This window comes from Phyllostomus hastatus, unplaced genomic scaffold (genome assembly GCF_019186645.2).
Source record: "Phyllostomus hastatus isolate PE091 unplaced genomic scaffold, TTU_PhHast_1.1 phas_contig_210, whole genome shotgun sequence".
Classification (NCBI taxonomy): Eukaryota; Metazoa; Chordata; class Mammalia; order Chiroptera; family Phyllostomidae; genus Phyllostomus; species Phyllostomus hastatus.
The window spans coordinates 31,993,049-32,008,912 of record NW_025333737.1 but is presented as its reverse complement, the minus strand read 5'-3'; the positions used below and the strand labels follow the sequence as shown (position 1 = coordinate 32,008,912).

The 15,864-nt window shown below is 62.1% G+C and overlaps 1 protein-coding gene across 3 annotated transcripts; it reads left to right on the top strand.

Moving 5' to 3' along the window:
* The first annotated feature begins 791 nt into the window (after positions 1–791).
* SLC4A1 (solute carrier family 4 member 1 (Diego blood group)) lies at positions 792–15,623 on the top strand. 3 transcript variants are annotated; one of them, XM_045836526.1, is made up of 20 exons: positions 792–905; positions 3,871–3,953; positions 4,078–4,168; positions 5,170–5,234; positions 6,107–6,287; positions 6,386–6,521; positions 6,964–7,087; positions 7,200–7,284; positions 7,410–7,594; positions 8,108–8,318; positions 8,562–8,774; positions 8,947–9,095; positions 9,227–9,421; positions 10,280–10,453; positions 10,897–10,986; positions 11,480–11,646; positions 12,165–12,418; positions 13,428–13,597; positions 13,689–13,865; positions 14,551–15,623. In XM_045836526.1, the coding sequence occupies exons 2-20, from the start codon at positions 3,939–3,941 to the stop codon at positions 14,629–14,631; spliced, it is 2,763 nt and encodes a 920-aa protein (XP_045692482.1). In that variant the 5' UTR covers positions 792–905; positions 3,871–3,938; the 3' UTR covers positions 14,632–15,623. The 3 variants fall into 3 exon arrangements, with proteins under 3 accessions (XP_045692482.1, XP_045692483.1, XP_045692484.1); XM_045836527.1 differs by lacking the exons at positions 792–905; positions 3,871–3,953; positions 4,078–4,168 and adding an exon at positions 4,761–4,831; XM_045836528.1 differs by lacking the exons at positions 792–905; positions 3,871–3,953; positions 4,078–4,168 and adding an exon at positions 4,781–4,827.
* The last annotated feature ends 241 nt before the right edge of the window (positions 15,624–15,864 follow it).

Below are 15,864 nucleotides of genomic sequence, written 5' to 3'. Positions count from 1 at the left end.
GACCAGCCCCAGTACCCCCAGGAGCAGAGACTGCCCCGCTGGGGGAGTGTGGGGAGGGGCACAGCGTGGGCCGAGAATGCGGGCTGCTCGGGCGGGCGGCGGACAGAGGAGCCAGTGTGCCCAGACATTGCGGCTTTGTGAGCGCCGCGCTCCTGTGTGGGGCAGGTTGTTTTGTTGACCTGACATTGTTTCAGGTTGACTGAATGGCAGCGTCTTAACGCCCGGGGGCCAGCTCTTTGGAACCAGCTGGTGTCTTGGGCAGGGGGCGGCCAGGGCACCCTCGTCCGGAGCAAGAAGGGGAGGGGGCTGCCTGGGCCCTGTGAGCACTGAGCAGGTGCCCCATGGGCAAGGCTGCAGGGGAAGAGCGAGTCCTGAGGGGGGACACCGAGAGAGGAGAGGGGAGAAGGTGCCGGTGCCGCTCGGGGCCCGAGCAGAGGGGCCTGGCCACAGTGAGGATGGACAGAGGCAGGAGAGCAGCATCCACGGGCTGGGGCCAGACCTGCCGGCAGCCGGGAGCTCTGAGAACCCAGCCATCAAACCTTAGTCCACAAAGCAAGCCCAGGGGAATCCTAGGGGCCGGGGGGGGGGGGGGGGAGGCGTCGGGGGCGGGCCGGCTGGGGTGGGGTGGGCCAGACTCACAGCTGTCCAGATGTGTGTGAGAGATAACTCTGTTTACTGGGCACCCAGTGGGAGCAGGGCGGGGGGGGCGGTGAGAAGGGGCTCCCGTGGCCCGTGGGGCGGGCAGATTAGGAGGCGGGGGCATGAGTCAGGGGTTTGCAAGCTGCCCCTGGGGCGAAGGAGCGAGAACCTGGCGCTGCTGGAGCAGGTGTGAGCTCGGCTGGGCTGGTCGCAGAGGGCACCGCAGCTGCAGGAGTTCCTGGAGGGACCCCAAGGCTCGTGAGCAGGTGAGCGGGGCTGGGAGGGGCTGGGGCTGGTCCTGTGGTGCCTGTCGTGAGGGGTCTACAGGTGCCCATCCTAAACCTTTGCCCAAGTGGGCCCAGGTGCTCTGACCTCCAAGGGGGGCGCAGGTGGGTATGGTGAGAACATTGCAGTGTGGGTTGTTGCCCCTAAGGGCACAGGCCCATTGGCACCTGCCGTTGGGGTAAGCGGGCTGGCTGATATTAAGAAAACTGGCTGGTATGAGGAGAAAGAGCCTGGCACGTGGCAACAGAGGTGTGTGGGACTGGTGTGGAAAAGGGAGTCTGGGGCCCTGGCAGGCTCCCACAGACCCCGCAGACTCCGGTCTCACCCCCCAGCCCCCTCTTTCCCCCATGTATGGGGATCCCAAGACCCCTTCATCATGCTCTTAGGGGAAAAGTTGTTGCCCTGGCTGGTGTGGCTCAGTGGATTGAGCGCTGGACTGAGAACCAAAGGGTCATTGGTTCGATTCCCGGTCAGGACACATGCCTGGGTTGCAGGCCAGGTCCCTAGTTGTTCTCCCTCCCTTCCCCTCTTTCTAAAAATAAATAAAACCTGAAAAAAGAAAAGTTGTCAGCTGGCACTTCTCCCATCGGGTCATTTCAGGGAGTCTACCAGGGAGACCACTGTCCCCGCTCTAGGGAGTGTTTGGGGGGGAAATGACTCCCCTACCACCGAGGATCTCCATGCACCTCCGCCAATTCTAGGGGAACTGGGAAAGCGAAGGGGAGGAGGGCAGCACGTCTGACTTCCATACCCAGGAGTAACCGCAGTGCCAGCACGCATTTACATGGAGCTCCTTCCGCGCAGGCGCTGTTTCAAATGCTTTGTGCACACGGAATTCGGGCTGTCGCAGCCTACGAGGCAGATATTATCATCACCCCATTTAAAAAAAAAGATTTTATTTATTTATTTTTAGACAGGGGGGAAGGGAGGGAGAAAGAGGAAAGAGAAACGTCAATGTGTGGTTGCCTCTCACACACCCGCGCCCCACCAGGGACCCAGCCGGCAACCCAGGCCTGTGCCCTGACTGGGAATCGAACCAGCGACCCCCTGGCTCACAGGCTGGCGCTCAGTCCACTGAGCTACAACAGCCAGGGCTATTATTACCCCATTTTTAAAAAGATTTTATTTATTTATTTTTAGAGAGGGAAGGGAGGGAGAGAGAGAGAGAGAGAAACATCAATGTGCGGTTGCTGGGGGCCATGGCCTGCAACCCAGGCATGTGCCCTGACTGGGAATCGAACCTGCAACACTTTGGTTCGCAGCCCGCGCTCAATCCACTGAGCTACACCAGCCAGGGCTTTTACCCCATTTTATAGATGAGAAAACTAAAGCACAGAGAGGTTGAGTCCCTTGTCCTAGGTCACACAGTCACACAGTTAGTAAATGGCAGGCTAGGATTTGAACCCAGAGAGCCCATGCTCTTACTCACTAACTCTAAACCAGCTAATAGCTGTTTTCTCTTCTGGGGGAAACTCAGTCTAATGGTTAGAGACAGAGCTAGAGTCAGCGAGGCCAGGCTTTAATTTTGTCTCTGATACGCCCCCACGAGGGAACCGAAGCAGGTAAACCTCTCTGAACCTGTGAAACGTGGCTAATGACATTGCGTGCTTCCCAGAGCGGCTGGGGTTGTGGGAGATAAGTCTGCACAGCTCGGCGCAGCCGAGGGGCGATTACACAAAGGTGGCGCCGTGCCACCCGGGAGCCCTCTCTGTCATCTGGTCACCGCACCCCTCGCCACCAAGCCCCTTCCAGCTGCGCTCCACCTTCGGGGCTCCAGATGCCCCTCCAGACCCTTATCTGACCTTGCCCCGGTTGGCCGGCCCGCCAGGTGTTCGGAGCGCGTCCAGAGGCAGGGCAGCCGCCAGGGAGCAGGCTCTTATCAGCGTGGGGCAGAGCACGGCCTGCGGCTGGAGGGCGGCTGGGCGTGGTGGCGGCGGCAGCAATCTGGGCCACCGGTGCACTTTCTAAGGCCCTGGAGGAGCACAAGGCACCTCCATTCTCCCGTCTTCTCAGAACCCCGGGAGGAAGGCCCTCTTGTCAGACAGATGGAATGACGGAGACCGCAGAGCAGCGATTTTCAACCGCTGGGCCATAGCACGCGGGTGCCCGCTAGACGTTTGAAAGCATGCAGCACCTGACTGTGCAGTCGGGGGCTCAGGCTTTTGCCCTCAGACTGTCAAATAAAAAATGACCGCGGGGGGCACAACAATAGCCATCCGCTGTGAATGAATCAGAATCATGCCTGATTTTCTTTGTCACTTCGGCAAAACATATATTTTTGGTGCGCCACAGAATTTTAGTTATTAGTTTATGCGTGCCGTGAAATGAAAAAGTTTGCAAATCGCTGACCTAGACAGAGTCTGGGCGTGCCCAAGGCTGTTCGGCCAGGCAGTAGCAGAGAGGCAGCCGGAATCTCTGGGTTCTCTGGTTCTGGGGGGCCCTCTGACCATTCCACCTCCCAGGTGGGGAGCAGGCCAGAGTGCCAGCCCCATGGGCGGGAGGACTTCTACGGCCTAAGGTTCAGCAGCACCCATGAGAATTCCAGGACCTGAGGCCCAGGCAGAAGCAAGGCCAGAGAAGGAAGAAAGAGAAGAAAGATGGAAGAGGCAGGGAAACCTGGGGAGACGGGGCGGGAAGGGACAGAAGAGGGAGCAAAAACATACACGGTCAGGATCTTCGAGGGGCAAGCTCTGAGCAGTGGGGACAATCTCACGCATAGGCTCTGGGGCACCCCCATGGCCAGCACTTACCCAACCCTCACCCCAGAGCAGGGCCCCCTCCCTTCCCCAGTTTGATGGCTCATGCCCTCCACCCATACCTCCTTCCTCTGACCCCACTGTCTCCCAACACCTGGGTTCCCCCTCCACTCAAATGCAGCCCCCTCTGGGGAGGACCAGGAGACCCCGAAATGCCCTGCACCTCACTCGGCCTGTGCCTTCCCTGCAGGCACCCGCGGTGCGGGTTATGCTGGGGGCTCAGATCCCTGAGAACAGTCGGACGGTCGGGACAGCACCATGGGGGATTTGCGGGTGAGTCTCTCCTGGCGTCTGCTGGGCTCCTCCTGGGGGCGCTGGGCACCTGGCCCCAAACTCCTACCTTCCTGGGGACTCGGGGAGCCCCTCACAGCCGCGCCCTGATGGCCACTTCCCGCAGGAGGATTACGAAGAGGGGCTAGAAGAGATTCTAGAGGAGGAGGAGTATGAAGACCCAGGCATGCCTGCACCCCAGGTGGAGGAGCCTGAAGGTGAGCCGCATTGCCCTCTCCGCTGGGGTGAGGTGCTGAGCCCCAGGCAGGGACATTGGGGGAACCTGTCCTCCCCCCTTCTCTGAACTCCCTCCCCACTGCCCCAGCCCCAGGGCAGTTTTCCGACAATCCTGGCTGATTGGAGCATAAACAGAGTTTTGTTTGAAATGATCACAGGAGGGGACGGGGGCAGTGGGCAGGACCAGTCACCCGTCACCGTCACCATGCCCCTCAGAGTCATGAGGGGCAGCCAGGCCTGTCTGGGACAATGGAGCCCACGTGCCAGGAGCCCACGTGCCACCATGCCCATCCAACGCTGGCTTCTAGGCCAGGCACTGGCCTTGTTCTGGGGACATTGCTCTGTTTGGGGGTCCAGAGGTCCTGAAAAATGAGGGGCTTTGGGGGAACCCCCAGAGCAGAGAGATATCAGGAAACCTTCCTCTGCCTGTCCAAGGTCTTAGTTGGGGAGCCCCAGGCAGGCACCTATTTACTGTCAACAGGACTTAAGTGCAGGCAGTTGGTATTGAAGATAAGAGGCCCCTCTGGGAATGCGGTCTGGGGTGGGGGGGCATGCGGGCAATATAAGGGCAGACCCCACCCTGGTGCCTAGAGCTCAGCTTGGAGGCGGGGAGAAGCTGTGGGCTGGCAGGATTGTTGAGGCAGGTGAGAGGGAAGGAAACTGGTCCCAGAAGGTGGCAAGAGGGGGAGGAGACCCTAAGAAAACCCTGAAAATTGCCACTCAGGTCTCTCCAATCGCCTTGGAGACGACCCTCCTGTGGGTCACTGAGGATGAGCCCCAGGGTCCTCACAGTGCTAGGCGTGGGGTGACAGAGCCAGGCTGAGCCAAGGACAGGCGTGGGGAGCCACAGCCACCGGGTGGCAGGGGTGGGTGGAGGGCACAAGGGTCCCAGCCGGACATTATGCGGCACTGGCTTCTGAGGCTGATGGCGGGGGGCACAGGACTGTCTCCGGGCAGCACTGACCAGCCCCTGGGTTTCCAGCGCACCTCACCGAGCCGCCGACCACCGTAGACTACCACACCACCGTGCAGCCAGGCACCCACGAGGTGAGGACCCCCGCCTCCCCCCAGCCTCCTCCCTGTGCGGCCCTTGGGACCCACCATCCTACCAGGGGGGGCAAGGGTGGGCACGGCTTCAAACAGGCCACAGACAGACCGAGAAGGAGTGGGGGTCCTGGGAAACCGGCGGGAGAGAAGAGGTCAGCCCCATCGCTCAGGGAGACCCGGGCCCCCGTCCACGGAGGAAGGAGTTCGCAGGGCAGAGAGAAACTGGTCCACGGAGGTCGGAGTCCGCAAGCCCTGTGGCCCTGGCTGGGCGGTCAGGAGCTCCCTGGGGAGTGCTGAAGTGAATAATGCTCCCCTCTGCCCAGGCCCCCCATATCCTTGCTGGGCCCCCAGACCGTCTTGCTGGTTAGGACATTTGCCCTGCCCTCAGCTAAGCCCTTGAGAGTGGCCACCTGGCCCCAAAGAAACCCAAGAACAAGCTGAACGACATTCTTACTCAAAACTCCTAGAGGCAGGAGGCGGCCCAGTGACCCAAAGGTTTCCCTCTCCTTTCCCTTTGAAGTGCCCGCCCCACACCCATTTTGGTCCCGAGGTTCCCCAAATTCCCCTGAAGTGGAGTCTGGGCTTGGGGAGTCAGCTCAGGGAGGCTGGGGAACAGAGCCGGAAGCGCGGGCCGGGCCGCACCTCTGGGACCCACAGGCGTCTCCCCACATTTCCCATCTCACTCACACTCCAGGCTGGAGCTCCGATGTCCCTCTGAGCTGGGGATCTGCCCCCAAATGCTCCGGGGCCCCAGACCTCCTACAGACATCCCTCAGAGCCTGCTGAGTGCCCACGGGGCCCTGGGCTGCCGGTCTCCCCATAGCCCGGCCCTGAGCCCGGTGACGGGCTGATTCGGGTCTGCGGGGCCGCAGGTCTACGTGGAGCTGCATGAACTGGTGATGGACGAGAAGAACCAGGAGCTTCGGTGGATGGAGGCTGCGCGCTGGGTGCGGCTGGAGGAGAACCTCGGCGGGGACGGGGCCTGGGGCCGCCCACACCTGTCTTACCTCACCTTCTGGAGCCTCCTGGAGCTGCAGAGAGCCTTCGCCAAGGGTGAGCCCTGTGGGGCCCCTCTGCGACCCCCGCACGGCACGGGAAGCTTGCTAGGAGGAGGAGGGCCACGATCCAGCTGACCCTTCCACGGTCTGCAGGGACCGTCCTCCTGGATCTGCCGGAGACCTCCCTGGCTGGAGTGGCCAACCAGCTGCTGGACGGGTTTATCTACGAGGAGCAGATCCGGCCTCAGGACCGAGACGAGCTGCTCCGGGTCCTGCTGCTCAAACACAGGTGCCCCTGCCTGCCCGGACCTGGGCTCCACTCCCAAAGGGCCCGCTTCCCTGGCCCACCAGCCCCGAGCTCCCCCTGGGAGTCCCCGTGCTGCCCTGCCCGCCAGGTCGGGGCCCACTTTTCTTCCAGGGCAGCTCCTGCCTCTGACACCTCTTGAGGGGCGGCCGTGTCTCCATGCTTAGATTTGGGGACCACTGGTTCCCAGGAGGGCAGACTCTCCAGCCCCTCCCTTCCATTCATCCTTCTGGCTCCACCTAGTCATTCCAGACGGAGGCCACGCGCCTGCCTCCGCTACGACCTCCCGAAGAAGCTGCCTCCCCTGCCCCGGGGACCCTGCAGCCTGGTCCCTGGAAAGCCCTAGCTGGTCCCTCCCACCGGCAGTGCTCCACTAAGAGCCCACGAGCTCAGCCCACTCAGCCCGCGTCCCCTCTGTCTCCTGCAGCCACGCCGGAGACCTCGAGGCCCTAGGGGGTGTGAAGCCCACGGTCCTGACGCGTTCCGGGGACCCCTCAGAGCCTCTGCTCCCCCAGCAACCCTCGCTGGAAACTCAGCTCTTCTGTGAACAGGTGAGGCCGTGCGAGGGCTGTGTGCAGGGAGGCGGCAAGCCTACACCTGGACGTGGTTAGAAATGAGAGAGGAGGGGGCTGGATGTCCCCCTTACCACCCTCCTTCCAACAGGGAGAGAGGGGCACTGAAGGCCGCTCTCCATCGGGAATTTTGGAAAAGATCCCCCCGGACTCAGAGGCCACCCTGGTGCTAGTGGGTGAGCAGTGGTGCCCCCTACCCACTCACCCCTGTACACCCCCTGCTGCCCCTCTCCCTGTTCCTGGGCCCCAGCAGCAGCCCGGCCTGACGGCACCGTGTCCCCCACCCTGTCCTGTCCCACAGGCCGAGCCGCCTTCCTGGAGCGGCCGGTGCTGGGCTTCGTGCGGCTGCGGGAGCCCACAGAGCTGGAGGACGCGGTGGAGCTGCCGGTGCCCGTGCGCTTCCTGCTCGTGCTGCTGGGGCCCGAGGCCCCTCACACGGACTACAGCCAGCTCGGCCGGGCCGCTGCCACCCTCATGTCGGAGAGGGTGAGGAGGCGCCGGCGAGGGCTCCGAGGGGGGCGGGGGGGGCTGCCGGGAGCTGGGTGGCAGTGAAGACCCACTCTCCAGTCTGGGCTGGCCCTGGGCACTTGAGCGTCACCAGTTTGGCCCATTCAGTCTAATACAGCTGCTTCTGACCTGCCCGACCCGAGTAACCGGGCCCAGCCCTGCCCGGTCTGGCCCGGCCTCCTCTGGCCCACCATGGTCCACACGGACCTCCCTGGTCTATCCTGGCCTGGTACGGCCTGGTCTGCTCTGGCTGCGTCTGGTCGGCTGCAAGCCACCCGGTTTGCTTTATAGTTCTTCCTCCTTTCCTCACTCGGGGCCCGCCTGCCTCCCCACACCCTCTCAGAGCGGACGGTGAAGGAGGCAGGCAAGCGAAGCGGTTCCTAGCCCCAAGGACCTGGGCGAGAGGTGCTGGGGGGGAGCCCTGGCCGTGGACTCCTGGGTCCCTTCCACCCAGCAGGTGCGGGCTGCCCTGACCCCCTCTCCGGCCCCCAGGTGTTCCGCATGGACGCGTACCTGGCGAAGGGTCGGGGAGAGCTGGTGCGCTCGCTGGAGGGCTTCCTGGACTGCAGCCTGGTGCTGCCCCCCTCAGATGCACCCTCGGAGCAGGCCCTGCTCAGCCTGGTGCCCGTGCAGAGGGAGCTGCTGCGCAGGCGCTACCTGCCCAGCCCCGCCAAGCCGGACCCCGGCTTCTACAAGGGCCTAGGTACCTGTCCTGCCCAGCCGGAGGCTGTCTGAGCCCCACAGACCCTCAGACGCCCGTGCCCACCCCCCTGTGAGCCCCTGGGTCCCCTCTTCCCATCAGATACCCTGGGGCCCCTTCTCCCTCCCCCATGCCACCCAGCCCCCTCGGCCACTCCATTCCCACCAGGTGATACTCCCTCGTCGCCCCTCTCCTCACTCCTCCCCTTGTGACCCCCTGTGACCACGTTCCTGTCCTTCACTACAGATTTAAATGGGGGTCCAGGGGTGCCTGGTGGCCCAGATGACCCTCTGCAGCGGACAGGCTTTCTCTTCGGGGGCCTGGTGCGTGACATAAAGCGTCGCTACCCTCGCTACCTGAGTGACATCACGGACGCCCTCAGCCCCCAGGTGCTGGCTGCTGTCATCTTCATCTACTTTGCCGCCCTGTCGCCTTCCATCACCTTTGGCGGCCTTCTGGGTCAGTGCCTCCGCTCGCCCCCCGCGTCCTCAGAGCCTCTGGCCTCTGCATGGGCCCTGACTTCCGCTCCAGTCTGACACCCCGGACCCCTGCGTCAGCCGGCCCTGACATGCTCCCCTGGCCCATGGACACGATCTCCCGACCTTGACCCTGCCGTGACTTCTACCCACAGGAGAGAAGACCCAGAACCAGATGGGCGTGTCGGAGCTGCTCATCTCCACCGCGGCGCAGGGCATCCTTTTCGCCCTGCTGGCGGCTCAGCCCCTGCTTGTGGTGGGCTTCTCAGGGCCTCTGCTGGTGTTCGAGGAAGCCTTCTTCTCGGTAGCTCCGTTCCGGCCCCGCCCGGGGCTCCGCCCCGGGCCCCGCCCCGCCCCGCCCCGCCCCACCCCGCCCCTCCGGATGCACAGCGCAGGGTCCCTCTGTCTGACCCCAGCTCCCTCTGACACTTGCAGTTCTGCGACAGGAACGGCCTGGAGTACCTCGTGGGTCGTGTGTGGATTGGCTTTTGGCTCATCCTGTTCGTGGTGCTGGTGGTGGCCTTCGAGGGCAGCTTCCTGGTCCGCTTCATCTCCCGCTACACCCAGGAGATCTTCTCCTTCCTCATCTCCCTCATCTTCATCTATGAGACGTTCGTGAAGCTGATCAAGGTGGGCGGGCGTGGGAACGAACACGGGGGTTCTTCCACGTGAGACTGAGCACAGACTGTGCACATGTCTTCTGCATGGCTTTTGCGTGGCCGTGTTTTCACGGTATGTGACTGTGACCACGCACATGTTGACACCTGCCACTGTACTCTTTCCGTGACTAGGCAGTATGACCGTGCATGAGAGGCCCCTCTGTGCACACATGTCCGTGTTCACAACCACACGCAGAGAGACACATCCATGCTCACAACCACATGCAGAGTGACATGTCTATGCTCACAGCCTCATGCAGTGACATGTCCATGCTCACAACCACACGCAGACTGACTAATGGGTAAGCGTGTGTGTGAGGAGCAAATGGGGAGCTGCGTGTGTGCTGGGGCGGCGGGGGTGACTGAGGCTCTGCTGAAGTCCCCTTCCTCCCCTGCACACGCCCCCAAGAACCATGGGTCCTGCGGAGGACACACCCTGCCCCCTCAGTGCCGCCACCTTATACTGTGTCTGCGCTTTATGTGGAGGAAGGGCAGACACTGTTTGTCTGCCCCTGACTCTGCTGGTTGGTGCGTCTTCCCAAGGCCCTGAAGCCCTGCGCTGCAGCCTTCGCACGTCTCCCGGGCCCTGGGTGATCACACTCACTCACACACACATACACACACACACACACTCATTGCCTTCACGGCCCACCCCACCCAAGCCTAGCTGGTCCTCACTCCTGGAAACCAAGCTGTAGAATCCCATTGCCCCTCTGTAGCCACGTCGGTTGAGGCAGAAGATAGGTGGATGGACGACAGATGGGTAGATGGAGGATGGACGGAGGATGGATGGGTGAAGGGAACAGGATGCCTTGGTTTTCTGCTGCAGATCTTCCAGGACCACCCGCTGCAGAAGAATTACATCCACAACGTGACGATAGAGCCCAAACCTCAGGCTGCCCTGCCCAACACAGCCCTCCTCTCCCTCGTGCTTATGGCCGGCACCTTCTTCTTCGCCATGACGCTGCGCAAGTTCAAGAACAGCTCCTACTTCCCCGGCAAGGTCAGCCTGTGATCTCCACCTGCCCTTGCCTGCACTGCCCTCTCTCAGTCGGAAGCACCCCCCATTTCCCAATGCCGTTAGCTTCCCTCCTTACCCTAGATTCTCCTTCCCAATTCCAAGCCTCCCCGGCCCCCTCCTCGTCCAGGGTCTCACTCTTCGGGCAAGCCCGTCTCGGTTCCTCAGCACTCCCAGGCTGAGAACCCAATAGCGGGCCGTGGACGGACGGTGCTTGCAAGGGGGTGGAGAGGCTGGGGGGCCAGGGGTAGGGCAGGTCCAAAGGGAGAGGCCAGGAGGTAAGCACACTGAGGTACAGAACAGGGCACCCTGTTGACAACCCCCCTGGGAAGAGCAGGGCCCCTGGGTGAAGACAGGGCGGGAGCACGGGCAAGTGGGAGGCAGGGAGCACCTGGGCACTAACCCCCGGTTCCTCCACCTGCCCGCAGCTGCGACGGGTCATCGGCGACTTCGGGGTTCCCATCTCCATCCTGATCATGGTCATTGTGGATTTCTTCATCAAGGACACCTACACCCAGGTGACCCTTGGCTTCCACCCTCATGTCGTTTCTCCAGCTTGCTCCTTCCCCAGGACGGCTTTCCCAGAGCCGATGCCCGCTAGAACTACCCCTACCCCTGCCCACCTCCCCTGGAAGCCCCATATCCTCCCCACAGCCCTGCGGGACCCCCGGGCTGCAGCAAGGGCCCAGGTCATTTTGCCCCCCTCCATGGCTTCACCCAGGGCAGCGGGAAAGAACCTGCTCTGGTGCCAGGCAGCCCTGAACATGAGTCTCACTCCGCCACCACATAGTGGCGTGACAAAAAGCAAGCCCCATAACCTCTCCGACACTGTCTTCTCATCTATGACGCTGGGAACAAGATGTCCAAAAAAGGCTTAGTGTAGGGACTGGGGACAAAGTGGGTGTGCAGTATAAGTGAGCTCCCAAGGGCCCAGGACTCCGTCTCCCCCCGTCCTTCCCTGGCCCCCCGCCCCTCCGTCCCAGGGTTCTGACGAGCGCCCCCCTCCTGCAGAAACTCAGCGTGCCTTCGGGCCTCAAGGTGTCCAACTCCTCCGCCCGGGGCTGGGTCATCCACCCGCTGGGCTTGTACTCCGAGTTCCCCATCTGGATGATGTTCGCCTCCGCTCTGCCCGCACTTCTGGTCTTCATCCTCATCTTCCTCGAGTCCCAGATCACCACGTAAGAGCCCGCGTGGGGGCTGGGCCCAGAGAGTCCGAGGCAGAGAGAAAGGGGCAGGTTGCAGGCAGGCAAGGCACCGAGGGCTGACGCTAATTAGTCCCAGCAGAACGCGAGGCCCTCCCTATTCGCAAGAATGATGGACGGGCAGGGGCAGGGACCTGACAATGTGTCATTTGGGGAGGCCTTTGAAAGAAGGAAACACAACATGAAAACGACAGAATAAGGGGGCAGGTCTTAGAAGGGGCCCGTACCAGGGATGCTCCCCACAGCCGACACTCCGTTAGCTTCAGAGCAAATCCTCCTGTGGACACTCCAGGTGATGCCTGAGGGCATGTCTGCTCTTAGAGTCTGGATTCTCAAGACGGGGGTGGGAAGGAAGGGAGCGAGGAACTCCAAGGGAGATGGGCACAGAGGGATAAACTGAGGTGCCAAGAAACTCAAGTCGATGGAAGGAAGTGGGGAGCTGAGAGGGCGGGGGAGGGAGAGCCCCCGCTCACCCCTGACCCCCACACCCCCAGGCTGATCATCAGCAAACCGGAGCGCAAGCTGATCAAGGGCTCCGGCTTCCACCTGGACCTGCTGCTGGTCATGAGCATGGGCGGGGTGGCCGCTATCTTCGGGATGCCCTGGCTCAGCGCCACCACTGTGCGTTCTGTCACCCACGCCAACGCCCTCACCGTCATGGGCAAGGCCAGCACTCCGGGGGCTGCATCGCAGATCCAGGAGGTCAAGGAGCAGCGGATCAGCGGGCTCCTGGTCTCTGTGCTTGTGGGTGAGTGAGGGCTGGCCACACCCGCCACCACTCCCGTCCCTGCCCCTGGCCTCCAGCACCTGCCCCTTAGGATCCGGCCCCCTGCAGCCCCCCTGACCTGCCTGCTGCCCTCATCTCCCCGGTGTGTTATTCACGTGATGGAATTCGGGAGGAAACACCCAGAGATGGGCGTCTGAGCAGGGGAGGAGGGGAGGGCCTCTTCCATTCCTGAAGCGCTGTCTAGACAGAAGTTCAGTGACCTGTGGGTCTGCCCTGCCCTGCTGCTAATTCGATATCCCTTCTTGTCTCTGGGTCTCAGTTTCCCTTTCTGCTCCATTAGAGGGTTCATTAGGTGGCCCTGGGGGCTCCCTAGCTCAGCCGCTCTGCAACTGATGCAAAGGGCAGGGCCCCGGGCATAGTGTGGGGCCAGGGAAGCAGAGGGCAGAGGGCCATGGTGGTGGGGGGTGATCTGAGCCTACAGAGGCCGAGAGCCCAGCTGGGCTTGCTGTGGGCAGCTCCGTGATTGCCGATGGGGAGGGGAGGGTTGTTTCTTATAGGAGGCGAAGTTGGTGTTAGCCAGTGGAGGGTGATGGAGGCATTCTGGGCTGGGGCAAGAAAAAATGTGGGCTTTTCTGACCTCCGGGGCCCCTCCTAGGTTAAAGGAGTCGGCTTTGAAGTTAGGCAGGCTGGAGCTTGACTCCCTGCTCTGCAGGTGACTAGCTGTGTGGCCTCAGGCAAGTTCCTTCACCTCTCTGTTTCCTCGTCTGGAAAACAGGGTAGTGTCAGTTAAAAGGATCCAGAGAAAGGGCTCCACATGGCACCCATGGTTTCATTCCCTGGACCCTGCCGGTGGACTCCCAGGGCCCCCCTGGGGCAGCAGCTGAGGCCCCACGGCTGTGGGTGGGGGAAGGATAGGGGGGTCTAGGAAACCTTCCACAATGGGTGGACTGGCTTTTCTGGCTGGACATGGCCAGTAGAGCACACATGAGGGCATTCACATTATAGCGCCTCCTCCTGGTTCTCCCCGCAGGCCTGTCCATCCTCATGGGGCCCATCCTGTCCCTCATCCCCCTGGCCGTGCTGTTTGGCATCTTCCTCTACATGGGAGTCACGTCCCTCAGTGGCATCCAGCTCTTTGACCGCATCTTGCTTCTCTTCAAGCCACCCAAGTACCATCCGGACGCGCCCTACGTCAAGCGGGTACAGGGCCCTCCGGGTGCCCAGCCCCGGGTGGGGTGGGGGTCCTGGGTGCCTGGGCAGGGCAGGCGATGACCCCAGCCTGGGCCCACAGGTAAAGACCTGGCGCATGCACTTGTTCACGGGCATCCAGATCATCTGCCTGGTGGTGCTGTGGGCGGTGAAATCCTTCCAGAGCACCTCCCTGGCCCTGCCCTTCATCCTCATCCTCACGGTGCCCCTGCGCCGCTTCCTGCTGCCACTCATCTTCCGGAACCTGGAGCTCCAGTGTGTGAGTGGCCGCTCCCCACCTCCACCCCCGAGGCCTGGGGTGGGAGGGAGGGTGCAGAGAGAGCAGGAGCTGGCAGGCAGGGCTCCAGAGCTGGCACCGGGAGGGCGCATCAGAGGGCGTGGGTCTCGGAACTAAGGAAGGCAGAGGGCAGTGTGTTTCAGGTCTGGATCTGGGGTCTGGGTTCAAATCCTGGCACTGCCGTGTCCTAGCGTAAGACCTGGAACTAGTGGCCTCATTCCTCTGTGCCTTGGGTTTGCTCACCTGTAAAAGGGGTCGCTTCAGGGTTGCTGAAAGGGTTGAGAGGCACCCAGGGTGTGTTCCACATGAGCTGTCCCAGCCACTGGGTGGCTGGGCCTGCGGTCTTCCAAATCACTTTGGAAGAGTCGCTCCTCCAGTAGAATTCTCCTAAGACGTGACGCAGGTCCCTGTGGGGCGGCCTTGGTGAAGGAGTCCCCTGCCCACACTCTGCAGGTCCACGCCTTCAGAGGGCATCAGATCCCCAGGGGCTCCCCACCCTGTGGGAATCTCTCTTGTTGACCAGACTTAGGGGCTGTCGGGCAGGACTCATCCAAGGTTCAAAGAAAGCCAGGCCTTTCCTAACTCCAGAGGTACCTCCTGGTGCCAGGGTGGGGCTCCTCTGGCCCCTGGGCCGCTCACCCTGTCTCCTTCCCATCCCGCTCTCCAGCTGGACGCTGACGATGCCAAGCCAAGCTTTGATGAGGAGGAAGGTCGGGATGAATACGACGAGGTGCCCATGCCCGTGTGAGAGGAGGACCTGGGCACTGGACCTCCCCGCCACTCCACCGCTCCGCTCTCTCGGGAAACGCAGAAGTTTGGGGGCAACGCATAGACTCCCAGGGCCCCCCCTGGGGCAGCAGCTGAGGCCCCACGGCTGTGGGTAGGGGAAGGCTGGGGTGTCTAGGAAACCTTCCACAATGGCTAGGCTGGCTTTTCTGGCTGGACATGGCCAGTAGAGCCCACATGAGGGCATTCACATTACAGCGCCCCCTGCTGCCGCACTGCCACATGGGAACTCCCTGCTGGGAGACTTAGATCTGGGCTCCACTTCCTCATGGCACAGCCGGGGGCGCTCGTGAGGCAGGGCGTGGGGAGGGTGGGTTCAAGTTCCCCGCTGGCTGTGTGGCCTAGGGCAAGTCCCTTAACCTCTCCGGCCTCTGCCTCCTCTTCTGCAAAATGGGCATTGGATAGTAGTTCCCCCATTACAGGGTGGATGCTGAGGACTAAAGATAAATGCGAACAAAGGGCTCCTTAAACTCTGAGAGGACTGTCAGGCTGTAGCCATCATTCTTTGTCAAGCCTGCCCAAGGCCACACAGCTCCCGAGCCACACAGCTGGGGTTTGAACCCCGGTCTCCTGATCCCGAGGCCAGAGATCTGTGTGCTCCGCTTCAGTCATCCGCGCCGCCCCCCCCCCGGCCCCCCCCGTGCTTAGCGATGCCCCGAGGCTGTCCCTTCCCCTCCTCTGCCCCCACCCCCTACCGAGGGACCCTTTTCTCTGCAGCGGAGAAAGGAGTCCTGGGAAGGATAAGGTGGGGGGGGCAAGGGGAGACACCCAGGGGTGGGAATCAGGGCTCCCACTTCCTTGCTCCCTACCCCAGTGCTCTCATTCATTCACTTACGCATTCATTCCACAAGCATTTACTGAACCCCTCGGCCCTGTGGACGCAGAGGTGACTGAGGCAAGGCCCTGCCCAGGAGTGGGGAGTGACGCACAACCCTTAGTCTGCTCTAGATTAGGATGGGGGGCGGGGGAGGAAGGAGGTGGGGTGGGAGGAGGGAGGGAAGTTTGTAATTTATTGTGTATTTTCTCAGAGCTATCATTATACTTGTACTTGGGCTTCACGCACACCCAGACCCGCCATTAGAGACCCGCCATTAGAGACCCGCTGCCCCCAACCCCACCCAAGCCGAATCTTGAGGAGAACCCAGATTTATCAACTGGGGTAGGAGACAGTGGGTCCTGCAGAATATGGGCAGAA

Excerpts from the sequence above, each read along its gene's own strand:
- SLC4A1 (XM_045836526.1), top strand. Across the intron at positions 7,285-7,409 it reads GGCCACCCTGGTGCTAGTGG|GCCGAGCCGCCTTCCTGGAG; the intron begins GTGAGCAGTGGT and ends CCTGTCCCACAG. Across the intron at positions 13,598-13,688 it reads ACGCGCCCTACGTCAAGCGG|GTAAAGACCTGGCGCATGCA; the intron begins GTACAGGGCCCT and ends CTGGGCCCACAG.